Source organism: Euprymna scolopes, chromosome 40, assembly GCF_053919585.1.
Source record: "Euprymna scolopes isolate OS-2025 chromosome 40, ASM5391958v1, whole genome shotgun sequence".
NCBI classification, from domain to species: domain Eukaryota; kingdom Metazoa; phylum Mollusca; class Cephalopoda; order Sepiida; family Sepiolidae; genus Euprymna; species Euprymna scolopes.
The window spans coordinates 66,814,691-66,838,283 of NC_136521.1; the positions used below are offsets into that span (position 1 = coordinate 66,814,691).

Consider the following 23,593-nt stretch of genomic DNA (forward strand, 5'->3'; position numbering starts at 1 on the left):
TAAAATCGAAATCAATACTATTAAAATATTTTTTTATATATTAAAAATAAAATTGAAATAAAATAATTTTTAAATATTAAAATATGATTAAAATATTTTTTATATATTAAAAAAAAAAAATTGAAATAAAAATATTGTTTGAATATTAATTAAAATACAATTAAAATATTTTTTATATATTAAAAAAAAAATTGAAATAAAAATATTAAATATTAATTAAAATACAATTAAAATATTTTTTATATATTTAAAAAAAATTGAAATAAAAATATTGTTTAAATATTAATTAAAATACTATTAAAATATTTTTATATATTAAAAATAAAATTTAGATGAGTACATTCTTCTGAAATTGCGTTGTATTATTTCCGATATTGCTGATGGAAGAGTTACATCCCTTTATCATGAAACTACCTTATGGTATACATGTACTTTACAAATGTAGTTAAAGTGAAATAAAATGTAAAACAAATGCAATGTAGACGAATTCACAATGGGGAAGACAATATTTAATCCGGCTTGGTCATAAGTTGATCAGTGAATCTAAGTATGAAATAAAAATGATTCAAAATCACTGAATAATAAAATCGACAGTTTGTTTAGTAGTGAGCTTAAGTTGTTAATGTGTGGTCTTTTTTTAAATGACTTTTCCTGTTGTCAATTACTAAGTTTTTTGATTTTTATATTTATATATCAAATTGTTTTGAAAACTTGAATTTTATCTGGAGAAGGTCTTGAACGATCCCTGAAAATGGACGTTAAAATCTGTATGAACCGTGAACAACAATTACAACCTTGTCTACATGCCCGTGCAAAAATTGCAATGAAAATCTTCCAAATTTTACTTTTAATTTCTTGCTTACGAAAATGAAACACAAGTAATGGGGGCTGTCAGTGTACGTATTCAGCTAAAAGTCCGAAACTGCAAAGGACACATTAATAAAGATGACATATTTTCTTTTAGCTTTTCCTCAGTCAGAATATAGGTACATTGTTGTAATATTCTTTCTTTTGGGGTTAATCAGGAATAAGATTATTTTGGGTTGGGAGGAATGTTGACGTTTAGAACAATTTATTTTTCATATTTGGATTCTTCAGACTCCTATTCTCATTTTGATCATCATTTTCACAACGTTTCGGGCAATGTAATCTCCAATCCTATTTGGTCCTGGATATGACCTAAAACTATATCCGACGGTGTGTAATTTGAAGCATTTCCGCACTTGTGTACGCTTTTTTTACATCCCAACCTTTTCGGTTTTAATAATTTTACTTTTAGATGCAACCATGTGTACTTGTAAGTCAGTCTGTAATTTGAAGTATTTCCGCACTTGTGTACGCTTCTCTGTGAGATCTTCCATTTACTGTCTGTCAAACTTGTTTTAAATGTTCAGATTTAATGTATTCCATGCAGCAGCGGCAGTGAATGTTTGTTTACATATAAATTCTTGATTTGACCAAATTTCCAATCGGCAGTTTCTTTCAGCTAACCAAAGAAGCAAGTATATTGACTGTCGAAAATTTGCATGTACTATAAAAACCCAAACACGGCTTTCATTCTTTTTTTTTTTTTTTTTTTTTTTTTCACGGATAATGTATGTGGGTATATTCTTAAAAGCTAACCTCAGTCATTGGCCAAAATCTTTCGACAAATGCAATAAGGGGTGTGCCCCCCCACACACACACAAAATCTTCTGTATGCAAATTTAATTTTTAGAAGCAAAGAAGAGAACCTGTAATCTTAATCACTGATATTAAAAATTAAAGAAGAGAATTTCTTTAACTTTTAATAGGATTTTTTTTAAAAAAATTTTTTTTTATTACATTTTCACCCCAAACAAGGCATATTGCCACTTTGGTGTAGGGGGTTACTATCAGGGGCAGCAACTACTGGGGCACTATGTTGGGATTTGGGCAGCAAGATGTCGGTTCACGTTACACTTGAACTCCTGCATGTCAGTACAGTTAGGGAAGCAGGGACCTGGAATGGAATTTCACAGTCTAGCGGTTCTAGGGAAGAAACTACTGGAGTAGAAAGATCTTTTACATCTAGGGATCTCTGTGTGGGGGTGGGATTTAGCTGCCTATCGGGTTTGTCGAGGGTGTCTACGTCGTGGGGGCACAAGTGTCTGCAGTTCGTCAGAGCATTCACCATTAAAATACTTGTAGAACAGGCAGAGGGATGCAACGTTTTGTCGATGGACAGAGGCTGAAGCTTAGATGCCAGTTCAGGGCCTATCAGATTGGCGACTCTCTTTTGAACCTTGTCTAGGAGCGAGAGACTAGCAGCAGATGCACCAGCCCAAATGTGACAACAATACTCCATACATGGGCGAATGGTGGCCTTATAGAGGTACAGGATACTTTCAGGTGTCAGTAGTTTTCTAGCACGGTAGAGAGAGCCTACCTTTTTCGCAGCGGCCCTGAACCTTTTGGTTTACTTTTTGCAACTTCCACCCATTTTTTGGTCCTTTGATCCTCACATTCTATGAATGATGACAAAGGGGGAAGAATTGCTGTTTTCTGGGGGGTGTAATCTATCCATTTAACACCTTCTGTTGCTGTCTGCCAGCTGTCTTTTTCATGTGAGAATTTTCATAACAGAGGTAGAAGGGACAAGATTACTCCACCTGAAACAAAAGGAGTTATCTCCCCTTAATCATAGTTTTATCGTACTAACAGATTCTGGTTATAGTCAACTTACATATTTCCCAACTTCCAGTGTGGTTGCTACTGGAAGCGGTGACAAGGCAAATCGGTTCCTATCCTTTTATTGTTCTTCAGTATTTCTCTTGTGAAGCGATTTATTGAAATAAAATAGAAGAAAAGGACGTTACCGAAAAGTATACAATAAAAACTAACAGAATTATACAAGATATTTCTTTTTTTTTGTTCTTTTAATCAAAAAATTTGAAAAAAGTTATTTTATTTGAATTTATAAAATAAATGTTTATGAAATGTTTATGAAAGTATAAAATTAAAATCAAAATAACAATATTTCAAACGCAAAAAAAAAAAAAATGTATCCAATACGTAATCTTCCCAAAACGGTTGACTTTTGATTCTCCACCGTCACAGGAATTCTTGCAGATAATTATCGAAAAAGACTAGTTGTCATTTTTATCTTTTTATAATTTTGTTAATTTTTATTGTATACTTTTCAGTAATGTCAATTTTCTTATATTTTATTTCAATAAATCATTTCACAATAGAAATACTGAAGAACAATGAAAGTGAAGCAACTGATTGTCATTGCTTCAGGTAGAACTACACCTGAAGTTAAGTATATTACCTACTTTTACTCAGATCCCTAAAACAAATTCCATACAGAGACCTCTTTACATGCATAGAATATAATCCCAAAGTTATGCTGTCCATTTACCAAACAGCTTATAAAAATAGTTATAAATACCTACATAAGATGATGTTTTAAATTTTTTTCTATGTAGCGTTTTTAATTCTTAAGGATTTAATTTTTACTGCAGAATTGGCTTTGTCGTCTAACAGTACCGAGGTGAAAGTTTACCGAAAGACCGGTGGATGCTGGCAGGAGTATGAGACAATGACGGAACATGGTCAGAGAGTGACTAGCATCGACTGGGCTCCTAACAGTAACCGAATTGTCACATGCGGATCGGTAAGAAAATTGTTTTTTTCACAGATGAAATTTCAAATTAAAAAAAACAAAAACTCATAGAATTACAAATACGAGGTGTCTTAAAATTTAAGAAAATCAAGATAGATGACAATTTGGATATAAAGAAAGTATATCTGATGAAGCTATTCAGGTTGTCCAGAAGTTTTGTTAACTTGGTGATATTAATGGAGCAGATGCTAGTGTGATTGCAAGAATATTTTTACTGTCTAGCTTTTTTTTTTCTGGTTTGGCTATTTCTAGTATTTTTTTTTCTTCTGTTTTTGCTATGTCTAGCATTTTTCTTCTGTTTTTGCTATGTCTAGCATTTTTTCTTTCAGTTTTTGCTATGTCTAGGATTTTTTTCTGTTTTTGCTAATGTCTAGCATATTTTTTTCTGTTTTTGCTAATGTCTAGCATATTTTTTTCTGTTTTTGCTAATGTCTAGCATATTTTTTTCTGTTTTTGCTAATGTCTAGCATATTTTTTTCTGTTTTTGCTAATGTCTAGCATATTTTTTTCTGTTTTTGCTAATGTCTAGCATATTTTTTTCTGTTTTTGCTATGTCTAGCATTTTTTTCTTTCTGTTTTTGCTAATGTCTAGCATTTTTTTCTTTCTGTTTTTGCTAATGTCTAGCATTTTTTTCTGTTTTTGCTAATGTCTAGCATTTATTTTTTTCTGTTTTTGCTAATGTCTAGCATTTATTTTTTTCTGTTTTTGCTAATGTCTAGCATTTATTTTTTTCTGTTTTTGCTAATGTCTAGCATTTATTTTTTTCTGTTTTTGCTAATGTCTAGCATTTATTTTTTTCTGTTTTTGCTAATGTCTAGCATTTATTTTTTTCTGTTTTTGCTAATGTCTAGCATTTATTTTTTTCTGTTTTTGCTAATGTCTAGCATTTTTCTTCTGTTTTTGCTATGTCTAGCATTTTTCTTCTGTTTTTGCTATGTCTAGCATTTTTCTTCTGTTTTTGCTATGTCTAGCATTTTTCTTCTGTTTTTGCTATGTCTAGCATTTTTCTTCTGTTTTTGCTATGTCTAGCATTTTTCTTCTGTTTTTGCTATGTCTAGCATTTTTTCTTTCAGTTTTTGCTATGTCTAGGATTTTTTTCTGTTTTTGCTAATGTCTAGCATTTATTTTTTTCTGTTTTTGCTAATGTCTAGCATATTTTTTTCTGTTTTTGCTATGTCTAGCATTTTTTTTCTGTTTTTGCTATGTCTAGCATTTTTTTTCTGTTTTTGCTATGTCTAGCATTTTTCTTCTGTTTTTGCTATGTCTAGCATTTTTTCTTTCAGTTTTTGCTAATGTCTAGCATATTTTTTTCTGTTTTTGCTAATGTCTAGCATATTTTTTTCTGTTTTTGCTAATGTCTAGCATATTTTTTTCTGTTTTTGCTAATGTCTAGCATATTTTTTTCTGTTTTTGCTATGTCTGGCATTTTTTTTCTGTTTTTGCAGTTTTTTTTCTGGTTTGGCTATTTCTAGTATTTTTTTCTTCTGTTTTTGCTATGTCTAGCATTTTTTTTTCTGTTTTTGCTATGTCTAGCATTTTTTTTTCTGTTTTTGCTATGTTTAGGATTTTTTTCTGTTTTTGCTAATGTCTAGCATATTTTTTTCTGTTTTTGCTAATGTCTAGCATTTTTTTCTTTCTGTTTTTGCTATGTCTAGCATTTTTTCTTTCTGTTTTTGCTATGTCTAGCATTTTTTTCTTTCTGTTTTTGCTAATGTCTAGCATATTTTTTTCTGTTTTTGCTAATGTCTAGCATTTTTTTTCTGTTTTTGCTAATGTCTAGCATATTTTTTTCTGTTTTTGCTATGTCTAGCATTTTTTTTCTGTTTTTGCTAATGTCTAGCAGTTTTTTTTTCTGGTTTGGCTATTTCTAGTATTTTTTTCTTCTGTTTTTACTATGTCTAGCATTTTTTTTGCTGTTTTTGCTAATGTCTAGCATTTTTTCTTCTGTTTTTGCTATGTCTAGCATTTTTTCTTTCAGTTTTTGCTATGTCTAGGATTTTGTTCTGTTTTTGCTAATGTCTAGCATATTTTTTTCTGTTTTTGCTAATGTCTAGCATATTTTTTTCTGTTTTTGCTAATGTCTAGCATATTTTTTTCTGTTTTTGCTAATGTCTAGCATATTTTTTTCTGTTTTTGCTAATGTCTAGCATATTTTTTTCTGTTTTTGCTAATGTCTAGCATATTTTTTTCTGTTTTTGCTATGTCTAGCATTTTTTTCTTTCTGTTTTTGCTAATGTCTAGCATTTTTTTCTTTCTGTTTTTGCTAATGTCTAGCATTTATTTTTTTCTGTTTTTGCTAATGTCTAGCATTTATTTTTTTCTGTTTTTGCTAATGTCTAGCATTTATTTTTTTCTGTTTTTGCTAATGTCTAGCATTTATTTTTTTCTGTTTTTGCTATGTCTAGCATTTTTCTTCTGTTTTTGCTATGTCTAGCATTTTTCTTCTGTTTTTGCTATGTCTAGCATTTTTCTTCTGTTTTTGCTATGTCTAGCATTTTTTCTTTCAGTTTTTGCTATGTCTAGGATTTTTTTCTGTTTTTGCTAATGTCTAGCATATTTTTTTCTGTTTTTGCTAATGTCTAGCATATTTTTTTCTGTTTTTGCTAATGTCTAGCATATTTTTTTCTGTTTTTGCTAATGTCTAGCATATTTTTTTCTGTTTTTGCTAATGTCTAGCATATTTTTTTCTGTTTTTGCTAATGTCTAGCATATTTTTTTCTGTTTTTGCTATGTCTGGCATTTTTTTTCTGTTTTTGCAGTTTTTTTTCTGGTTTGGCTATTTCTAGTATTTTTTTCTTCTGTTTTTGCTATGTCTAGCATTTTTTTTTCTGTTTTTGCTATGTCTAGCATTTTTTTTTCTGTTTTTGCTATGTCTAGCATTTTTTTTTCTGTTTTTGCTATGTCTAGCATTTTTCTTCTGTTTTTGCTATGTCTAGCATATTTTTTTCTGTTTTTGCTAATGTCTAGCATTTTTTTCTTTCTGTTTTTGCTATGTCTAGCATTTTTTCTTTCTGTTTTTGCTATGTCTAGCATTTTTTTCTTTCTGTTTTTGCTAATGTCTAGCATATTTTTTTCTGTTTTTGCTAATGTCTAGCATTTTTTTTCTGTTTTTGCTAATGTCTAGCATATTTTTTTCTGTTTTTGCTAATGTCTAGCATATTTTTTTCTGTTTTTGCTATGTCTAGCATTTTTTTTCTGTTTTTGCTATGTCTAGCATTTTTCTTCTGTTTTTGCTATGTCTAGCATTTTTCTTCTGTTTTTGCTATGTCTAGCATTTTTCTTCTGTTTTTGCTATGTCTAGCATTTTTTTCTTTCTGTTTTTGCTATGTTTAGGATTTTTTTCTGTTTTTGCTAATGTCTAGCATATTTTTTTCTGTTTTTGCTAATGTCTAGCATTTTTTTCTTTCTGTTTTTGCTATGTCTAGCATTTTTTCTTTCTGTTTTTGCTATGTCTAGCATTTTTTTCTTTCTGTTTTTGCTAATGTCTAGCATATTTTTTTCTGTTTTTGCTAATGTCTAGCATTTTTTTTCTGTTTTTGCTAATGTCTAGCATATTTTTTTCTGTTTTTGCTAATGTCTAGCATATTTTTTTCTGTTTTTGCTATGTCTAGCATTTTTTTTCTGTTTTTGCTATGTCTAGCATTTTTCTTCTGTTTTTGCTATGTCTAGCATTTTTCTTCTGTTTTTGCTATGTCTAGCATTTTTCTTCTGTTTTTGCTATGTCTAGCATTTTTCTTCTGTTTTTGCTATGTCTAGCATTTTTCTTCTGTTTTTGCTATGTCTAGCATTTTTTTCTTTCTGTTTTTGCTATGTTTAGGATTTTTTTCTGTTTTTGCTAATGTCTAGCATTTATTTTTTTCTGTTTTTGCTAATGTCTAGCATTTTTTTCTTTCTGTTTTTGCTATGTCTAGCATTTTTTCTTTCTGTTTTTGCTATGTCTAGCATTTTTTTCTTTCTGTTTTTGCTAATGTCTAGCATATTTTTTTCTGTTTTTGCTAATGTCTAGCATTTTTTTTCTGTTTTTGCTAATGTCTAGCATATTTTTTTCTGTTTTTGCTAATGTCTAGCATATTTTTTTCTGTTTTTGCTATGTCTATCATTTTTCTTCTGTTTTTGCTATGTCTAGCATTTTTCTTCTGTTTTTGCTATGTCTAGCATTTTTCTTCTGTTTTTGCTATGTCTAGCATTTTTTCTTTCCGTTTTTGCTATGTCTAGGATTTTTTTCTGTTTTTGCTAATGTCTAGCATATTTTTTTCTGTTTTTGCTAATGTCTAGCATATTTTTTTCTGTTTTTGCTAATGTCTAGCATATTTTTTTCTGTTTTTGCTAATGTCTAGCATATTTTTTTCTGTTTTTGCTAATGTCTAGCATATTTTTTTCTGTTTTTGCTAATGTCTAGCATATTTCTTTCTGTTTTTGCTAATGTCTAGCATTTTTTTCTTTCTGTTTTTGCTAATGTCTAGCATTTTTTTCTTTCTGTTTTTGCTAATGTCTAGCATTTTTTTCTTTCTGTTTTTGCTAATGTCTAGCATATTTTTTTCTGTTTTTGCTAATGTCTAGCATTTATTTTTTTCTGTTTTTGCTAATGTCTAGCATATTTTTTTCTGTTTTTGCTATGTCTAGCATTTTTTTTCTGTTTTTGCTAATGTCTAGCAGTTTTTTTTTCTGGTTTGGCTATTTCTAGTATTTTTTTCTTCTGTTTTTACTATGTCTAGCATTTTTTTTGCTGTTTTTGCTAATGTCTAGCATTTTTTTTTCTGTTTTTGCTATGTCTAGCATTTTTTTTCTGTTTTTGCTATGTCTAGCATTTTTTTCTTTCTGTTTTTGCTATGTCTAGGATTTTTTTCTGTTTTTGCTAATGTCTAGCATATTTTTTTCTGTTTTTTTCTAATGTCTAGCATATTTTTTTCTGTTTTTGCTAATGTCTAGCATATTTTTTTCTGTTTTTGCTAATGTCTAGCATATTTTTGTCTGAATGTAAAGTGGTAATTTATGTAACGAATGTAAAGTGGTAGTTAATGATGTAGATTGGATAGAATTTGGATTATATAAGCAGACAGCTCAACAAAACTTGTTTACATTGGACTTGAAAGCTACCATATTGTAATTGACTGGAAAGCCGGCCAATTGAACAATGTTTCACATGAGTGCAGTTCTAGGAAAGAAGGTTTGTTCATGGAATCTGCGTTTACATTTAGGCACTTATACCAACAGCAGAAAATTTGAATATAATGTATATTTTGACACCACTCTCCACTTCTGGAATGGCTGCTATAAATCTATCAATAATTAGTAGTCCCTTATCTTTCGCTTTTTCTGCCTATCTAATTTCCCAATCGTATCGGGTGAAGTACTCTTTAAGTCTTGGTGGGCAATCAACAAGAGATAGCGTATCAGTAAAAACACTGGTCTGCACCATCTCACTGAGTTGCTGTTCCGAAGGGCATCCAGCTTATAAAAAATCTTTCCTCAATTAAAATGACATCCAAAGAAAAGTTGTCCAACACATGCCAGCATGTAAGACAAATATTAAACTGAATGATGATTTGATGTTGAAATAGAACTAATCTTTTTTCAGGACCGTAATGCCTACGTCTGGAATTATAACGATGGGAAGTGGACCCCCATTCTGGTCATCCTGCGTATCAACCGGTCAGCAACAGTGGTAAAATGGTCACCTAAAGGTCAGAGCACTATTAAAATGTTTTTGAAGTTTTACTTACAAGGCGAATAATAGTTTTTTTTTTTCTTCCTCTTTTTTCCCTCCTCCCCCCCAATAAATTTAATTTTACACCCCCAAGTTGATTATTTTAATTTCCCTTTGCACACCCAATAAATTTGATTTATTTTAATTTCCTCCCTTCCCCTAATAAATTTGATTTAATTTCCCCCCATCCCAATATATTTGATTTAATTTCTTTGCACACCCAATAAATTTGATTTATTTTAATTTCCTAATAAATTTGATTTTAAAATTTTTTATTCAGAAAATAAATTTGCTGTTGGCAGTGGCGCTCGTCTAATTTCCGTATGTTATTTCGAAGAAGAGAACAATTGGTGGGTGAGCAAACATATTAAGAAACCAATTCGTTCCACTGTTACGTGGTAAGTTTGCGTTTTATTTAATCCAGTTCTTTTTTTTTTTTATGCACATATTTTATTGCATTTGGGATTCTTATCCAAAATTCCCTCTATATTAATATTAAAAAAACAAAAAACTTGTGTGCCTGTGTACCCATGGCAAACAAAAATATCATATTCCAAAAATCATGTAAATTGAGCGAGTAGTATTTTTAACAAGAAAATTATTTTATGAATATCTAAAAAGTGACCCTTCTCCGCCATTTTGAAAACGATTTAAAAAAAAAAAAGGGAAATAACTCAATAATTCAAACTTGCAAGATTATACTGTTTGTGTGATATCATGTTGGTTTTCCTAGCTTACTGTGTCATCTTGATGCATTCGTTATGTACTCCTTTAAAACTTTTATGAAAGTGACCCTTTCTTTTCTTATCCTTTTTTTCTTATCCTTTTTTTCTTATCCTTTTTTTCTTATCCTTTTTTTCTTATCCTTTTTTTCTTTTCCTTTTTTTCTTATCCTTTTTTTCTTATCCTTTTTTTCTTATCCTTTTTTTCTTATCCTTTTTTTCTTATCCTTTTTTCTTTTCCTTTTTTTCTTTTCCTTTTTTCTTTTCCTTTTTTTCTTTTCCTTTTTTTCTTTTCCTTTTTTTCTTTTCCTTTTTTTCTTTTCCTTTTTTTCTTTTCCTTTTTTTCTTTTCCTTTTTTTCTTTTCCTTTTTTTCTTTTCCTTTTTTTCTTTTCCTTTTTTTCTTATCCTTTTTTTCTTTTCCTTTTTTTCTTTTCCTTTTTTTCTTTTCCTTTTTTTCTTATCCTTTTTTTCTTTTCCTTTTTTTCTTTTCCTTTTTTTCTTTTCCTTTTTAGTCTTTTCTCTTGTCCTCTTCTATTTTTGTCCCCCCGCCTATTTTCTTTCTAAATTAACCATTTGAGTCTATGAAAGTATCCGTCAACACTAAACAAGCCACCATGTCGTTTTCATATTAAGAGGAGAGACAATCTACTATCAAAAGCTTGGCTCGACACAAATGTCAATCCTCAACGGAGCAGACAAGTAGAGAGTTATTGACGGAATCATCTGGAGGTGTTTGTTGAGCAACAAAAAAAACCCAAAAAGAAACGCGGTCAATTTTTTAAACTTTGACCCCTATTATGACCCCTTAAAATTTATTGTTTTTGTTCAAATCAAGTTATTAAGTTAGATCCATGTCCAAGGAACCTATATCTAAAATTTCAAGTGTTTAGACCCAAAATTGTCAGAAGTTTGATAGAGTTCTCAAAGGTCAAATTGTTGAACTTTGACCCCTTAATCGCCAAATTTCTGGCCGAAAACCGAGCACATCGATTTTCCCAAATCTCAGTACCCTGTACATCAAATTTCGAGTCTGTAGACTTAAAATTGACAGTTATTGCGTAGGGAAATGTACACACACAGACAGACAGATACACAAACAGATACAGACACGTTCACTTTTATATATAGATTGGAGAAAGAGTACTAAATGTAGCCCTCGGCAGCATTCGCTCATTGCTTTCTGCCTCCACTAATTATACTCCCCACAAGTGTCTTTTCAATTTCTAAAAGAAATCAACCACTTGTGATTTCATACCTATATGTACTTGGGAACCCTTACTTAAGACTTGCCGTACTTGAAGTGAATCCAAACTATGCTCATATGTAAGTTTCGATAATGGACAAGAGACAAATGTCCCTACGCCATGCATCTCGATTGGGTGATAGAACGAGCCGCACTTCTATATTATAATTAACGAAGAAGATATTGAATTTCAAGTGAAACAAATGGCATAGCCACGTAATTGTCATGTTGCAAATAGTAACATATCCAAAAATGGTGAAAAACAATGTATAAAAAATAATTATTCATGAAAAAATAAATTTATGAAATTACTGTATTAGCGTAATATAAACATGCCAGGGGAGATAATTAGGGTCTGTTGCTTCCCCTTATGTATACATCATGGCCAATCAAATCATTATGTATCGCTTAGTCATAAAATTTGATTTGCTTAGTTTAAAAAGAAAAAAAAACTACTATATCAATATGTGATTTTTGGAATATGGCATTCATTCCATGATGGGTACATATATCAATGATTTCTGTATTTTTGTTTTTAAAATGTAAATCTAAATAAAGAATGTAATTTAAAATGTAACAATTTTATTCTCCATCTAAACTTTTTCATAAATAATTATTTTTCTAACTTATTGTTTTCTGTAATTTTTGGATATGTTACACAATTGTCATGTCACAAATAGTATGTAGCATTTGTTTTACTTGAAATTCAGTATTTTTCCGTGATTATGATAAAGAAGCATTGAACGAGCAGTTCAGAAGCAGAAATTGATCCTGTGCCCGAGAACTGACAGCTACAGAATGCACCTCTCCAGTCTAACACTTCTGATCCTCTGCCAAATGCTCTCAGACTTTATCCACGAGAATTTGGTTCCTACATCTCATCACTTCTCTCATTCAAATGATTGTCACAAACTCTGAATAGTAGATTTTTTATTTTATTTTTAAATTTTACTTGATTATTTTCCGTAATTTTTGAAACCTGCTAATATTTTTCACAAGTTTTTTTTAATTTTATTTTGAAGTGCTGCATTTCATTTGTACCTCAACAATAAACACCAAAGAAAAAAATGTCTCAAAGTTTTTTTGTTTTTTTTTTACCTCCCTAGTCTTGACTGGCATCCTAATAATGCAATGTTGGCATGTGGTTCCACTGACTTCAAAACCAGGTAACGTTTCATTTTGGACACTTTTGATTTTGGCAGCATTTTTGAATGATATATTTCTTCACTTTATTGAAAAAAAAAAAAAAAAAAAAAAAAAAAATCCACGTCTGAAGTGAATGAAAATTGTAGTGGATTTCCTTTTGATTTTTATCGAGATGCTACTTTTACAAAAATATAATTGACTGGTTGACTAGCTTGTAGAAACGTGGAATGATATGCCGAAAGCCTCTCGCTTAAGGATATTACCAACTCTGACCACAAACACCAGTTCAGTAAGCCGATGTACTAGATTATTATTTGTATAAGTAGCTAAGACTGCTTAGCTACTTGAAACGAATATGTCCTTTTTTCACACGACACATTCGTGATTAAAGCGATAGATAGGATGCTAATCCTGGGTGAGTTTAGCTCGTCATAAAATACAATAAAATATATTTTTACGCAGAATTCGTGTTTTACAAAACCATTTCTCTATTGAATTTTATTAAGTCACGTTCACCCCATGCAAAGCATGTTGCCACATAAACATAAGGGGATGTTGGTTTACATTACATTTAAACTACTGCATATCGGTACAGTCAGGGAAGCAGGTACCAGGAAGGTAATTCTTAATAAAGGATTCTGGAAGTTTATCAACACCATATCTTGATCGTGCAGAACTCACCATTACATATGTTAAGGCCTAAAATTGCACCGTTTGTTCATTTTCATCAGGATTTGACGTCCCTTGGAGACTTTTGGGGCTAAATGTGTGTGTGTGTGTGGGGGGGAGGGGGGCAATGTGCACTCACAGGGGAGCATACATGCATTCTTCACTTTTTTGTACCCTATCCAAGAGGGAGAGACTAGTGGTAGATGCACCAGCCCAGATGTGGCAACAGTACTCCATGCATGAACGAATGGTCGCCTTGTAGAGGTACAGGATATTCTCAGGCGTGAGTAGTTTTCTAGCACAATAGATGGAACCCACCTTCCTTGCAGAAGCCTTCACAATGTATTTGTTCCAGTTCATATTTCCTGTGAATATCATATTGTACCTAATATCATAGTCGTGATTTAACGTTTTAAAAAATAAAATGGTGTGCGTGCCATCAGCTAGAATTGAAACTAAGACATTTCGTGCTGCAACTGTGTTCCCTACCATTTGAGCTATCAACAGATAAAGTTTTAAAATTGAACCACTTCAAAGCTATGAATGAATTTGCACATGTGCAAAAGTAATAGAAATATGTCGTCAAGTTAAAATGAACAAATTTGTATTTCAACTTGCTGACATATTTCTATACATGTTATTCATGCATCCAAATAAAGATTTTATTCATTATAAACCATCCTTGGCACATGATTACTATTTCCTGTTAATTTCAGTATTATCTGACTAGTAGTTTATCAGTTAAATATTTGTAAACACACACATCTATTGTCTTATGTAGATATGTAATATATATATATTTTTTTAACAAAGTTTCTTTCCAAAAACTTCCCTTGTTTGGAACAAAATACTACAGGACTGCTTCCTGGCTAGCTACAACATAACCATTTTCAAGTTTTTGAATAATAACATCCTTCCAATTTTCGAACATTGTTTTCCAGTCTTCTCTGGATGTTGTTCTTTGTTCAAGTGACAAACTCCTTTAGCCTTATCCTCAAGTGGTTTCTAGGCCTTGATAATTAGTGACTAATTAGTCACAGAAAAAAATAAAAACATCTGACCACTTTGATTGGGTTTACTTTATATATAACTAGCGAGGGGTACCCGGCGTTGCCCGGGTGTTTGTAGGTGTGTGTGGAAAAAAAAGCCTTGACGACGTGCAGTTGGAAAATAGTAAAGTGTGAAAAAAAAAAACAGGTGCGTGTTTTTGATTGACGTGACGGCGATAGCTATTCAGCAGTTAGCATTTTGTGCGGGACAGTTTTTAATGAGGTCAATAAATCGGTTTGTTTGTTTTTAAAAACTCGCTCCCTCGTCTCGAAATGAAAGCTACCGTCTGATATGACGAAGTCGACATTGACCAAATCTGTTGCCAAGGCCGCTGGAAAAATGGTCGGATCCTTCTATCGATCCAGTAGATATCTCACTGCTGATGCAATTCTCTATCTATATAAGAGCCAGATACGTCCAAGGATGGAATACTGTTGCCACATATGGGCAGGAGCTGCTAGAAAAGACTTGTCCTGCCTTGATAGGGTTCAAAATAGACTTTGTGGCCTGGTGGGAGATGTCCTTTTCTCTTCGCTGCAACCTCTATCTCACAGAAGAGATGTTGCGAGTTTGTCTCTGCTTAAACGTTATTTTCATGGAAAATGTTCGACTGAGCTTCAATCTATGGTCCCCCCCTCGCCAAACTTTCACAAGAAACACTCGTCTAGCTGAAAACACTATCAATAATTTTCCCCACTCTTTATCTGTGCCTAAACCTAAACATAGATTCCATGATCAAAGCTTCTTTCTTAGAACTGCACGCCTGTGGAATTGTCTTCCGTTTTCCTGCTTTCCAGCTGTCTATAATATGGTTGTCTTCAAGTCCAACGTGAACAAGTTTCTGATGAGCCGTTCCACTTAAGTTAACAAATTTACCGAACTTCCATTACTATCGATTACTATATTGTCCTTTTGACTCTCTACACTCTTTAACCCTTATCCTTGAGTGGCCTATCGGCCTTGATAAGTGGCGACGCCTATGTAAAAAAAAAAGAAGTTAAACCACTAGCTCTGGGCCTGTGATTAGAGTCGAGTTTTGCTTTTTGTTTATACCGAAAACCGAATGTAACGCATGCCGATGCGGGAAATGTCGAATAATTAACGTTTTAAAGTCATTAAAATTAAATAGACAGGCGAGCTCCGTGGTTAACTGTGAGATATTACAATTTATAGATGATATAAAAAGTTTTAAGAAGTTGCGAAGCGAGCGAGCGCTTCTCTGAAAGAAGCCTTTTGTGGACATCGAGGAAAAGCGTACATACATACATACATTTTCGCTTTTATGTTTAAAGAAGATATATATTTGTATATTGAAGAAGTATTTTTTTGAATGTGTGTGTATATATACTAGCTGGATGCACGGCGTTGATGCTTAAACATGAGATTTTGATTTATGCAAATTGCGTATGCATTGTTATAGAATTTATCCTCTATTGATTATTATATATTATGAGGAATAATTTGCCTGGTGGACTAATTCGCAAAAAAAAATAATGATAATGTCGTTTAACAAATTCCGTCTGTTTTTTTTTTTTACTGTATCACGTCAGCTGATATTTGGGCTTGACAATCTTAAAAATAGTCTTCTTTTATAGTAAAAAAAAAAAAAAGGAAGACTTTTTCTGATACTATTGCTCCCCGGGAGTATCGCTTCCCCGGGAGGGTTACTTGGTTGAGAAACGTCTTGGGAACGCAACCATCTCCCCGGGGAATAAACGATATCTAAACGATAGATACATGTTGGAAACACAACGAAAATGGGTCGATCCGTCGTCGGCTATAAATGTCTGGCATGGGTTGCATTATGTGTGGTCATTGCAGGCATCTTCCCATCGTCGCTTCTTGCGTGTTCATTGTGTCGTTACAGGCAGCTTTCTGTCGTCGGCAGTAATGGTATGCTGAAATCGAACACTTGTATAAAAATAGCAACAAATGCATTTTTATAAAAATCTATATAGTCTATTTAACAGTTAACAAGGAGGAAGCATATTTTGTCGACGTATAGCGAGCAAATCTCAACTGTTTTAAAACAATAAAATTATATTTCAATGAAGAAAGAGAGAGAAAGGGAGTGAATTAGAGAAATAGAGAGAGAGAGCGAGAGAGAACGATGCGTTTCACGCAATGATTTGCTTTTCAAAATTATGTCAACATAGTTTGAACTTTTATTATGCACTGAAACATAAACACGTGTCAATCTTCGAGTCCCGACAGTTTTACCCGTAAAGAAAATGGATCCACACTGAAATGCGTGTGCGTATGTGTGTTTGCCTCCACATAAGTGTAGGCCAAGTTAGACACAAGCTTCATTAATATAGAAGACCCTAGCTCCCTCAAAAGGGGCTAGCCATTGTGCCACTTTTTTACAGGGGAGAATTTTATGTTACACCGGCCAAGGTTACACTGTTATAACATAAAATATTCCGCTGTAAAAATTCTTTTTTATCTATAAGTGAAGAAAGACTATTTTTAAGATTAGATATTTTCAATACTTATTCAATGAATTTCTGTACAAAACATATCCAAGAACACTACCAGACATATAAATTACCTTTGTGTAAAATTTGTAAAAAATAAGCTCAGCCGTTTCAGAACCTGTGAAGAAGGAACTCACACACACACACACACATTTTTCTATAATAGTAGAGATGTTTGTATATATTGATAACTAGCCGTACCCGGCTATGCGTTGCTGCGGCTCAGTTTGTTTGAATAGAAATTCGTTAAAAAAAAAAAATGTACTGTAAATTTACTTATTTATTGGTCCCGTCCGATTTATTGGTGAGGGATTTATGTTTTCAGTGGCATCCATTATTCCGGAAGCTTGCCAGATAACCATCCATTAGTTTTTCTTGAAATTTTGCCACAAATTGTATCTCATTAAATAGATGTGCCCAGTAAAAAAAAAATTTTTTTGCAAAAATTCCCGTTGCGTCCCCAAGGGCTCAAGAGGTAAAAAAAAAAAATGCCCCAAAGTGGCCAAAAATGACTTTTTTTTTTCTTCCCATAACTTTTGATCCATCCATTAGATTTTTCTGAAACTTGTCCAAAATATGAAGCCCATTGTTATTATAAATCCAGTATGGGTGACCCTGGCAAAATTCTGTTTTGCGTCCCCAGGGACTTTTAGTGCTAAAAATGCCCCTTAGTGTGGCTCTTTTTTTCATATTTCTCAACAAAAACTTGATGTCTTACTATATAGTGGCTTTTCACGGTGGTCAACTCAAATATACTGAAACTGCACCGTTATCCATTTACACTAGAATTCGGTGTCCCCAGTTCCAAAATTGCAAAAAAAATGACACTTTTTGTCCCGTAGCATTTGATCCATCCATTAGATTGTTTCTGATACTTGGCAAAAATGTGAAGGCAACGTTGGCCCTTCACACTTCTCACATTCATCCTTTCTTCACTATTTTTTGTGATGTCATCTCACATGCAGCACCAGAGGGGGACCATGCACGTGCGGCTTTTTTCACTAAAAGTTGCATTCTGTAATGTTTATGTACAGTTATATATTTATTTATTGCAATTGTTTTAATAATAACAATTTTTTTTTTTTTTTTAACATGTATACACAAACATGCATGCCCGGACTATAATAAGAACTGTTATCAATGTATTTTTTGTGTTTTCTTTGTTCTCAATTCTTGTGAATACACAATGTTTTGAGGCTTGGTAATATTTATAGCATACGCCCAGCAAATTGTAAGGTGCAAAACACAAACACAGTAATGACGTAATCATGAAACGAACTTGATACTGTGGAAAGTAATGTCTCTTAGAGATGCCATAATGTAATTTTAGTAACTGTTCGTTTATGAAGTGTAGAATTGGATTCCGGAATATAAGAATTATCAGAACTTGGCCAATCAGAATGGACGGAGTTGGGCGAGCAAGCCATTATTATTTATGAATCGGAAAATGTGAAGATTATGTTAGATCAGTGTATTTAATAGCCAGTTACGGACGGTGTAAGCACAGAATCTGTGAAAAGTGTAGAATTTGTTTCGGTGACAACTAGGAGTAGTGGTAGGAGTAAATATTTAGAGAGAAGAATAGGGACTCCTTCCTCTAAAGATGTTGTGATTATGATGGTGTTGCTCGTCGGATGCAATTCTTAATTGATACAAGAATCCTCCTGAGCAGTTCAACATCCAGTGATCATATATCCAATCCTCATGAAATTGCTTATATCACCCTGAATATTACCTTAAATCTTTATTCTATCCCTAAGCTAAGTAGAACACCTAATAACACTCTAGTCAACTACTTTTAAAATTAGATAAACCCAGTTTCAATATTAGAAGTACATCGTCCCTCACCTTGACTACGGACTTGTGCAATAAGTCATGAAACTATTGTACCTAAAATTCCTCTCCAAACTACAAAATACTGCTGCTTGTATACTAAGCAAGTACCTCCTATAGATACTTTACCTCCAAGATGACTGCCTTGTCTGTTTTGCATGACAAACATTATTTTTTACTTAAATTCTCTTTCTCCTGATCACTAACAAATCAAATCTGCTCTACTTCCTAAGTTGACACTAAACAAATCCGTCTCACGTAACTTAGATGGGTCCTTGCTCTCCGCCCTTGACCTTAACAAACTCGTAAATCGATACCCATTAACACCTAAAATTTCCTAGGCATGCTCCCGATTATAACTCCCAACCCATAACCAAGCTTCTAAGTAAATACTTACTAGCCTTAGTCCAATACATTGACTTAAAGTAATCTATAATGAACAGTAACCGTTAATATCTCTTTATTAAGAGATAGTATTGCAATAATTATTACACAAACTAAACCGGTACTCATTGAAATAAAAACTTCCGGATATTAAGAGAAAGGCGAAGTCATTCTCCTTAGTTGTAGTCTAAAGGCAACTTACTCAAATTGTCTAAAATTCCATGCATTCGTATACAATACTACTTATCCATCCATCTATACTTTAACTATACTTACAGAATATGCAATAACCTATATCTATCAGGTATAACTGTACTCCATATCAAATGTTCTCTTGTCTCTATACTGAGCATATCTAATCTTTCAGTCTTACTAAATGTCCGGTTTGGGCACCAAATCAGAATTTCTAATAGAAAGTAGATCATACTCTAACACTTTATCCTAATCCTAAACCTACTAAACCATATCTAACCATACATTCCTAAACCTACTAAACCATATCTAACCATACATTGCTAAACTTACAAAACTATATCTAACCATACATCAACTCGACTCTCTCGATCCAATACTGTAGCAAATTTAACTGCTTCCACTGCATGAATTTTTACGTATACCCTCTCTCAGTATAAATGAAAATGGACAGCATAATAATGCCCTTTTTTAAACCACACTTGAGGAGTGAAAATCTTCTGTAGAAGCTAACCTAAATGCCCGATTTTTCCAGGAGATATTAACCTAAATAACCAATAAATATTAACTACCCATGCGGGGTCGCAGAAATACCTGGATTAGGACCCAGGCGCGGGGCGAACCCCCTCGGAGCTGATGGACCCGTAGGTCTTCCCAGGCCATCCGTCTAGGAGAAGGAAAACTCTGAAACTAAACCTAGGGGAGGGAGGTCTCTTCAGTCCTGGACGACAACCTTCCTAGAGCTGGTGACTCAAACAAATCACCGGTTGGCAAACCTAAACTGCTTAAGGAGGAGATAGACTCTGTCTATCGCTCGGCTTTCATACTCCTTCTTTGCCTATTGGCCAGGCGTAGAGGTACTATCACAGGGACTCGCTTGAATCACCCAGTGGTTGACCTTGTTTCCTGACTAGGGTAATGAACGCCGCTTTTCCCCACTCCTGCCACATCCCATCCCCCTAAACTGGACACAGTGGGGTGCTTCAGTGCCATATATGTCAGTGCAGTTGGACTGGGCTGGCTTTGCCTAATGGATTGAGGGTACCGGATTGACAGTTCCTGGCTGCTGTTTCCGACTGATAGTACAGGAGCCCTAACTCTTTGGTAGCGCTTAGAGCGGCTGCTCCATCAACAGTTGTAAAATATCGGGATGTTTGTAGTGCCATGTCGCGCATGGAAAGGGACCCTGCACTCATCCCCGGTGGGCTTTCCTGAGGCCACAATCCTGTGGGTGAGGACAACTGATGGTCTACTTGTATTGCATGTCTGGTATTCTGCACAACTACTTGTCCAGCACCCCCTCACTCATCCACCCTAACTGAAACTTTTAAATAAAATAAAATGAAATGACAGCTCAAGCAAAAGTTATGTTTAAACCAGGAACAAACTCAAAGAAAACCAACCTGCCTCCTCCCTTGAGGCTTGCATTTACTAATATCCGCGGGCTTAGAACTAACTTAGATGATGTTGAGTCATTTCTCCTTGTAAACACCCCGGATATCTTAGCATTAAGTGAAACTAACCTTCACTCCTCCATACCCTCTAACCACTTTAACATGCCTGGTTATCTCCCACTCTACCGTAAGGACTCGGACAGACATATGCATGGACTTGGAGTCTATATTCGAAACACCCTCACCCTAACTAGAGAAATAAAACTAGAATCAGAGGGCCAGGCCTTTATGTGCTTCAGACTAAATATGCAACACAATATTAGCTACTTATATTTTCTCTACCGCTCTCCCTCAAACCAAGACTGTACCCTAATAAACAAAGTCTCAGACAGCATAGATATAGCACTCTCCCTCGATACTAGCGCACAAATACATGTATTTGGTGACTTCAATGTCCACCACAGTAAATGGCTAGGATTCTCAAATCACACAGACGTAGCTGGTAGCGCCACATATAGCTTCTCTATATCTCATTCCCTATCTCAGATGGTTACATTTCCGACACGTTTCCCAGACCAGCACGATCAACATGCCTCACTTCTAGATCTCTTTCTGACAACAGTTCCCAATGACTGTACAACAAATGCCCATAGCCCACTCGGGAATGCTGATCACGCTGTGATAATGGTAGAAATCAGCCTAAATTCTCACCCTAAAACTGAAGACCCACTACTCAAAACAACGAGGTATTACAAAAAGGCTGATTGGGAAGCCATCAGGGAGCTCATCAGAGATGCCCCATGGCAAAATATCTTTACTCTTCCAGCGGAACAGTGTGCAAATGAGACAACTGAATGGTTCAAAACTGCTATTGAAGCACATGTTCCCGCACGGAAATACTATAGCAAGCCCCACTCCCCCCAATGGTTTACTTCTGCTTGTGCAGCTGCCATTTGTCAAAGGCAGTATGCGTTCCGCAGATTCAACCGACATAAGTCCAGCTCAAATAAACAGAAGTTTATAGAAGCTAGAAATAATTGTAAGAGAGTGATAGACACAGCTAAGTCAGATTACTCTGAAACAACCAGAAAGCGCATCGAAGCACAGAAATTAGGAACCCGGGATTTTTGGAAAATCTACAACAGCGTAGTTAATAATGGACAGTCAATTATTCCCCCACTAACAAACAATCATGAGGTTGCTTGCACGGCAACTGACAAGGCTAATCTGCTTGCCAGTCGGTTTGCCTCAAACTCCACACTGAACTCGGTACACCACTCACTCCCTGATTTTCCTCTGCGAACAGACGCCACACTTGACGACTTGAAAATCACCCCTTCTCAGGTACATGCTATTATAAAAAACCTAGACACCTCTAAAGCATGTGGACCAGATCTCATCCCGGCTGTGCTATTAAAAAAATGCTCTGCCGAGGTTGCTCCAGTTCTGTCCAAACTTTACAATAAATGCCTTAACGAATCTTGTTTTCCCGACTGCTGGAAAACCGCCTCTGTGGTACCAGTCTTCAAGAATTCTGGTGAAAGAACTGACCCACTAAATTATCGCCCCATTAGCCTCCTCCCGCTTTTCGCCAAAATATTTGAGTCCTTAGTTAATAAAGCCCTAGTCCAGCACCTAACAGCTGCTAAACTCTTGACTGACAAACAATATGGATTCAGGCAAGCCCGTTCAACAGCAGATATCTTAACTGTAGTTTCTGAACGTATATACCGTTCATTGGATAAAACAGGGGAGGGTAGAGCGGTGGCCCTTGATATATCTAAGGCTTTTGACAGGGTATGGCACGATGGTCTTCTAAGGAAAATTAGATCATATGGAATCACTGGAAGAATTCATAACGTAATTAAATCCTTCTTAAGTAATAGAAAAATCAAAGTTGTCCTCGACGGACGTACATCCAAACAATATGACATAAATGCGGGAGTGCCTCAGGGGTCTATCCTTGGACCTCTATTGTTCCTGATATTCATAAACGACCTCCCTGATAATATTGTTTCGGAGATGGGTATATTTGCCGATGACACCACTCTCTATAACAGATATGAGGGGAAAACAAATGAACACATATCCAAGAAAATGGCAGAAACACTAGAGGATGACCTCCAATCCGTAGTGGAATGGGGACAAAAATGGATGGTCTCATTCAATGCTGCTAAGACTAAGCTTGTTTCCTTCAATAACTACAAGAAACCTTCTCTACCACCAATAGCAATGGCCAAGAACACATTGCCTGAAAGTACTTCTTTTAAACTCCTCGGCCTTACGTTTACAGGGAATATGAACTGGAATAGATACATTGAGAGCATTGCCAAGGCTGCTGCAAGGAAGGTTGGCTCCCTCTACCGTGCTAGAAAACTACTTACGCCTGCCAGTATCCTATACCTCTATAAGGCAACCATTCGCCCATGTATGGAGTACTGTTGTCACATCTGGGCTGGTGCATCTGCTGCTTGTCTCTCGCTCCTGGACAGGGTTCAAAAAAGAGTCGCAAACCTGATAGGTCCTGAACTGTCATCTGGGCTTCAACCTCTGTCCCATCGACGATATGTTGCATCCCTCTGCCTGTTCTACAAATACTTTAATGGTGAATGCTCTGACGAACTGCAAACACTTGTACCTCCCCGACGTAACTACCCCCGACAAACCCGACAAGCTACTAAGTCTCATCCCTTTACAGTGGAGATCCCTAGGTGCAAGAAAGCCTTTTACTCCAATAGTTTCTTCCCCAGAACTGCGGGTCTTTGGAACTCCCTTCCGGGATTCTGCTTTCCCAACTGCAATGATATGCAGAAGTTCAAGTGTAATGTTAACAAACATCTTTCTACTCTTCTCCCTTCATAATGACCCCGCTAATTAATTCCCTAATAGTAGCCCCCTGCTTCAAAGTGGCACTGTGCCTTGTTTGGGGTGAAAATTGAATAAAAAAAAAAAAAAAAAAAAAAATATAGCATTTTAATATCACGGCCGAATGTGTATGAAATGGTGGTCGACAGCAACATAAGATAGTAGCTATTAGCTTACATGTATTGAATTTGTACGTGGCATCTGTTGTTGCAAACCTACGATACTTTGGTCCAGAGGGGAATTTCTGCAGTCATTTTATTATA

At 34.4% G+C, this 23,593-nt stretch overlaps 1 protein-coding gene across 1 annotated transcript in view; it reads left to right on the forward strand.

Moving 5' to 3' along the window:
• Positions 1-23,593, forward strand: part of LOC145265593 (actin-related protein 2/3 complex subunit 1A-like) — a 47,618-nt gene that overhangs the window by 9,738 nt on the left and 14,287 nt on the right. Inside the window, exons 3-6 of the mRNA XM_080121600.1 lie at positions 3,486-3,637; positions 9,226-9,331; positions 9,635-9,752; positions 12,427-12,486. Coding sequence (XP_079977726.1) covers positions 3,486-3,637; positions 9,226-9,331; positions 9,635-9,752; positions 12,427-12,486 — 436 coding nt within the window. The remainder of the gene's footprint in view (positions 1-3,485; positions 3,638-9,225; positions 9,332-9,634; positions 9,753-12,426; positions 12,487-23,593) is intronic.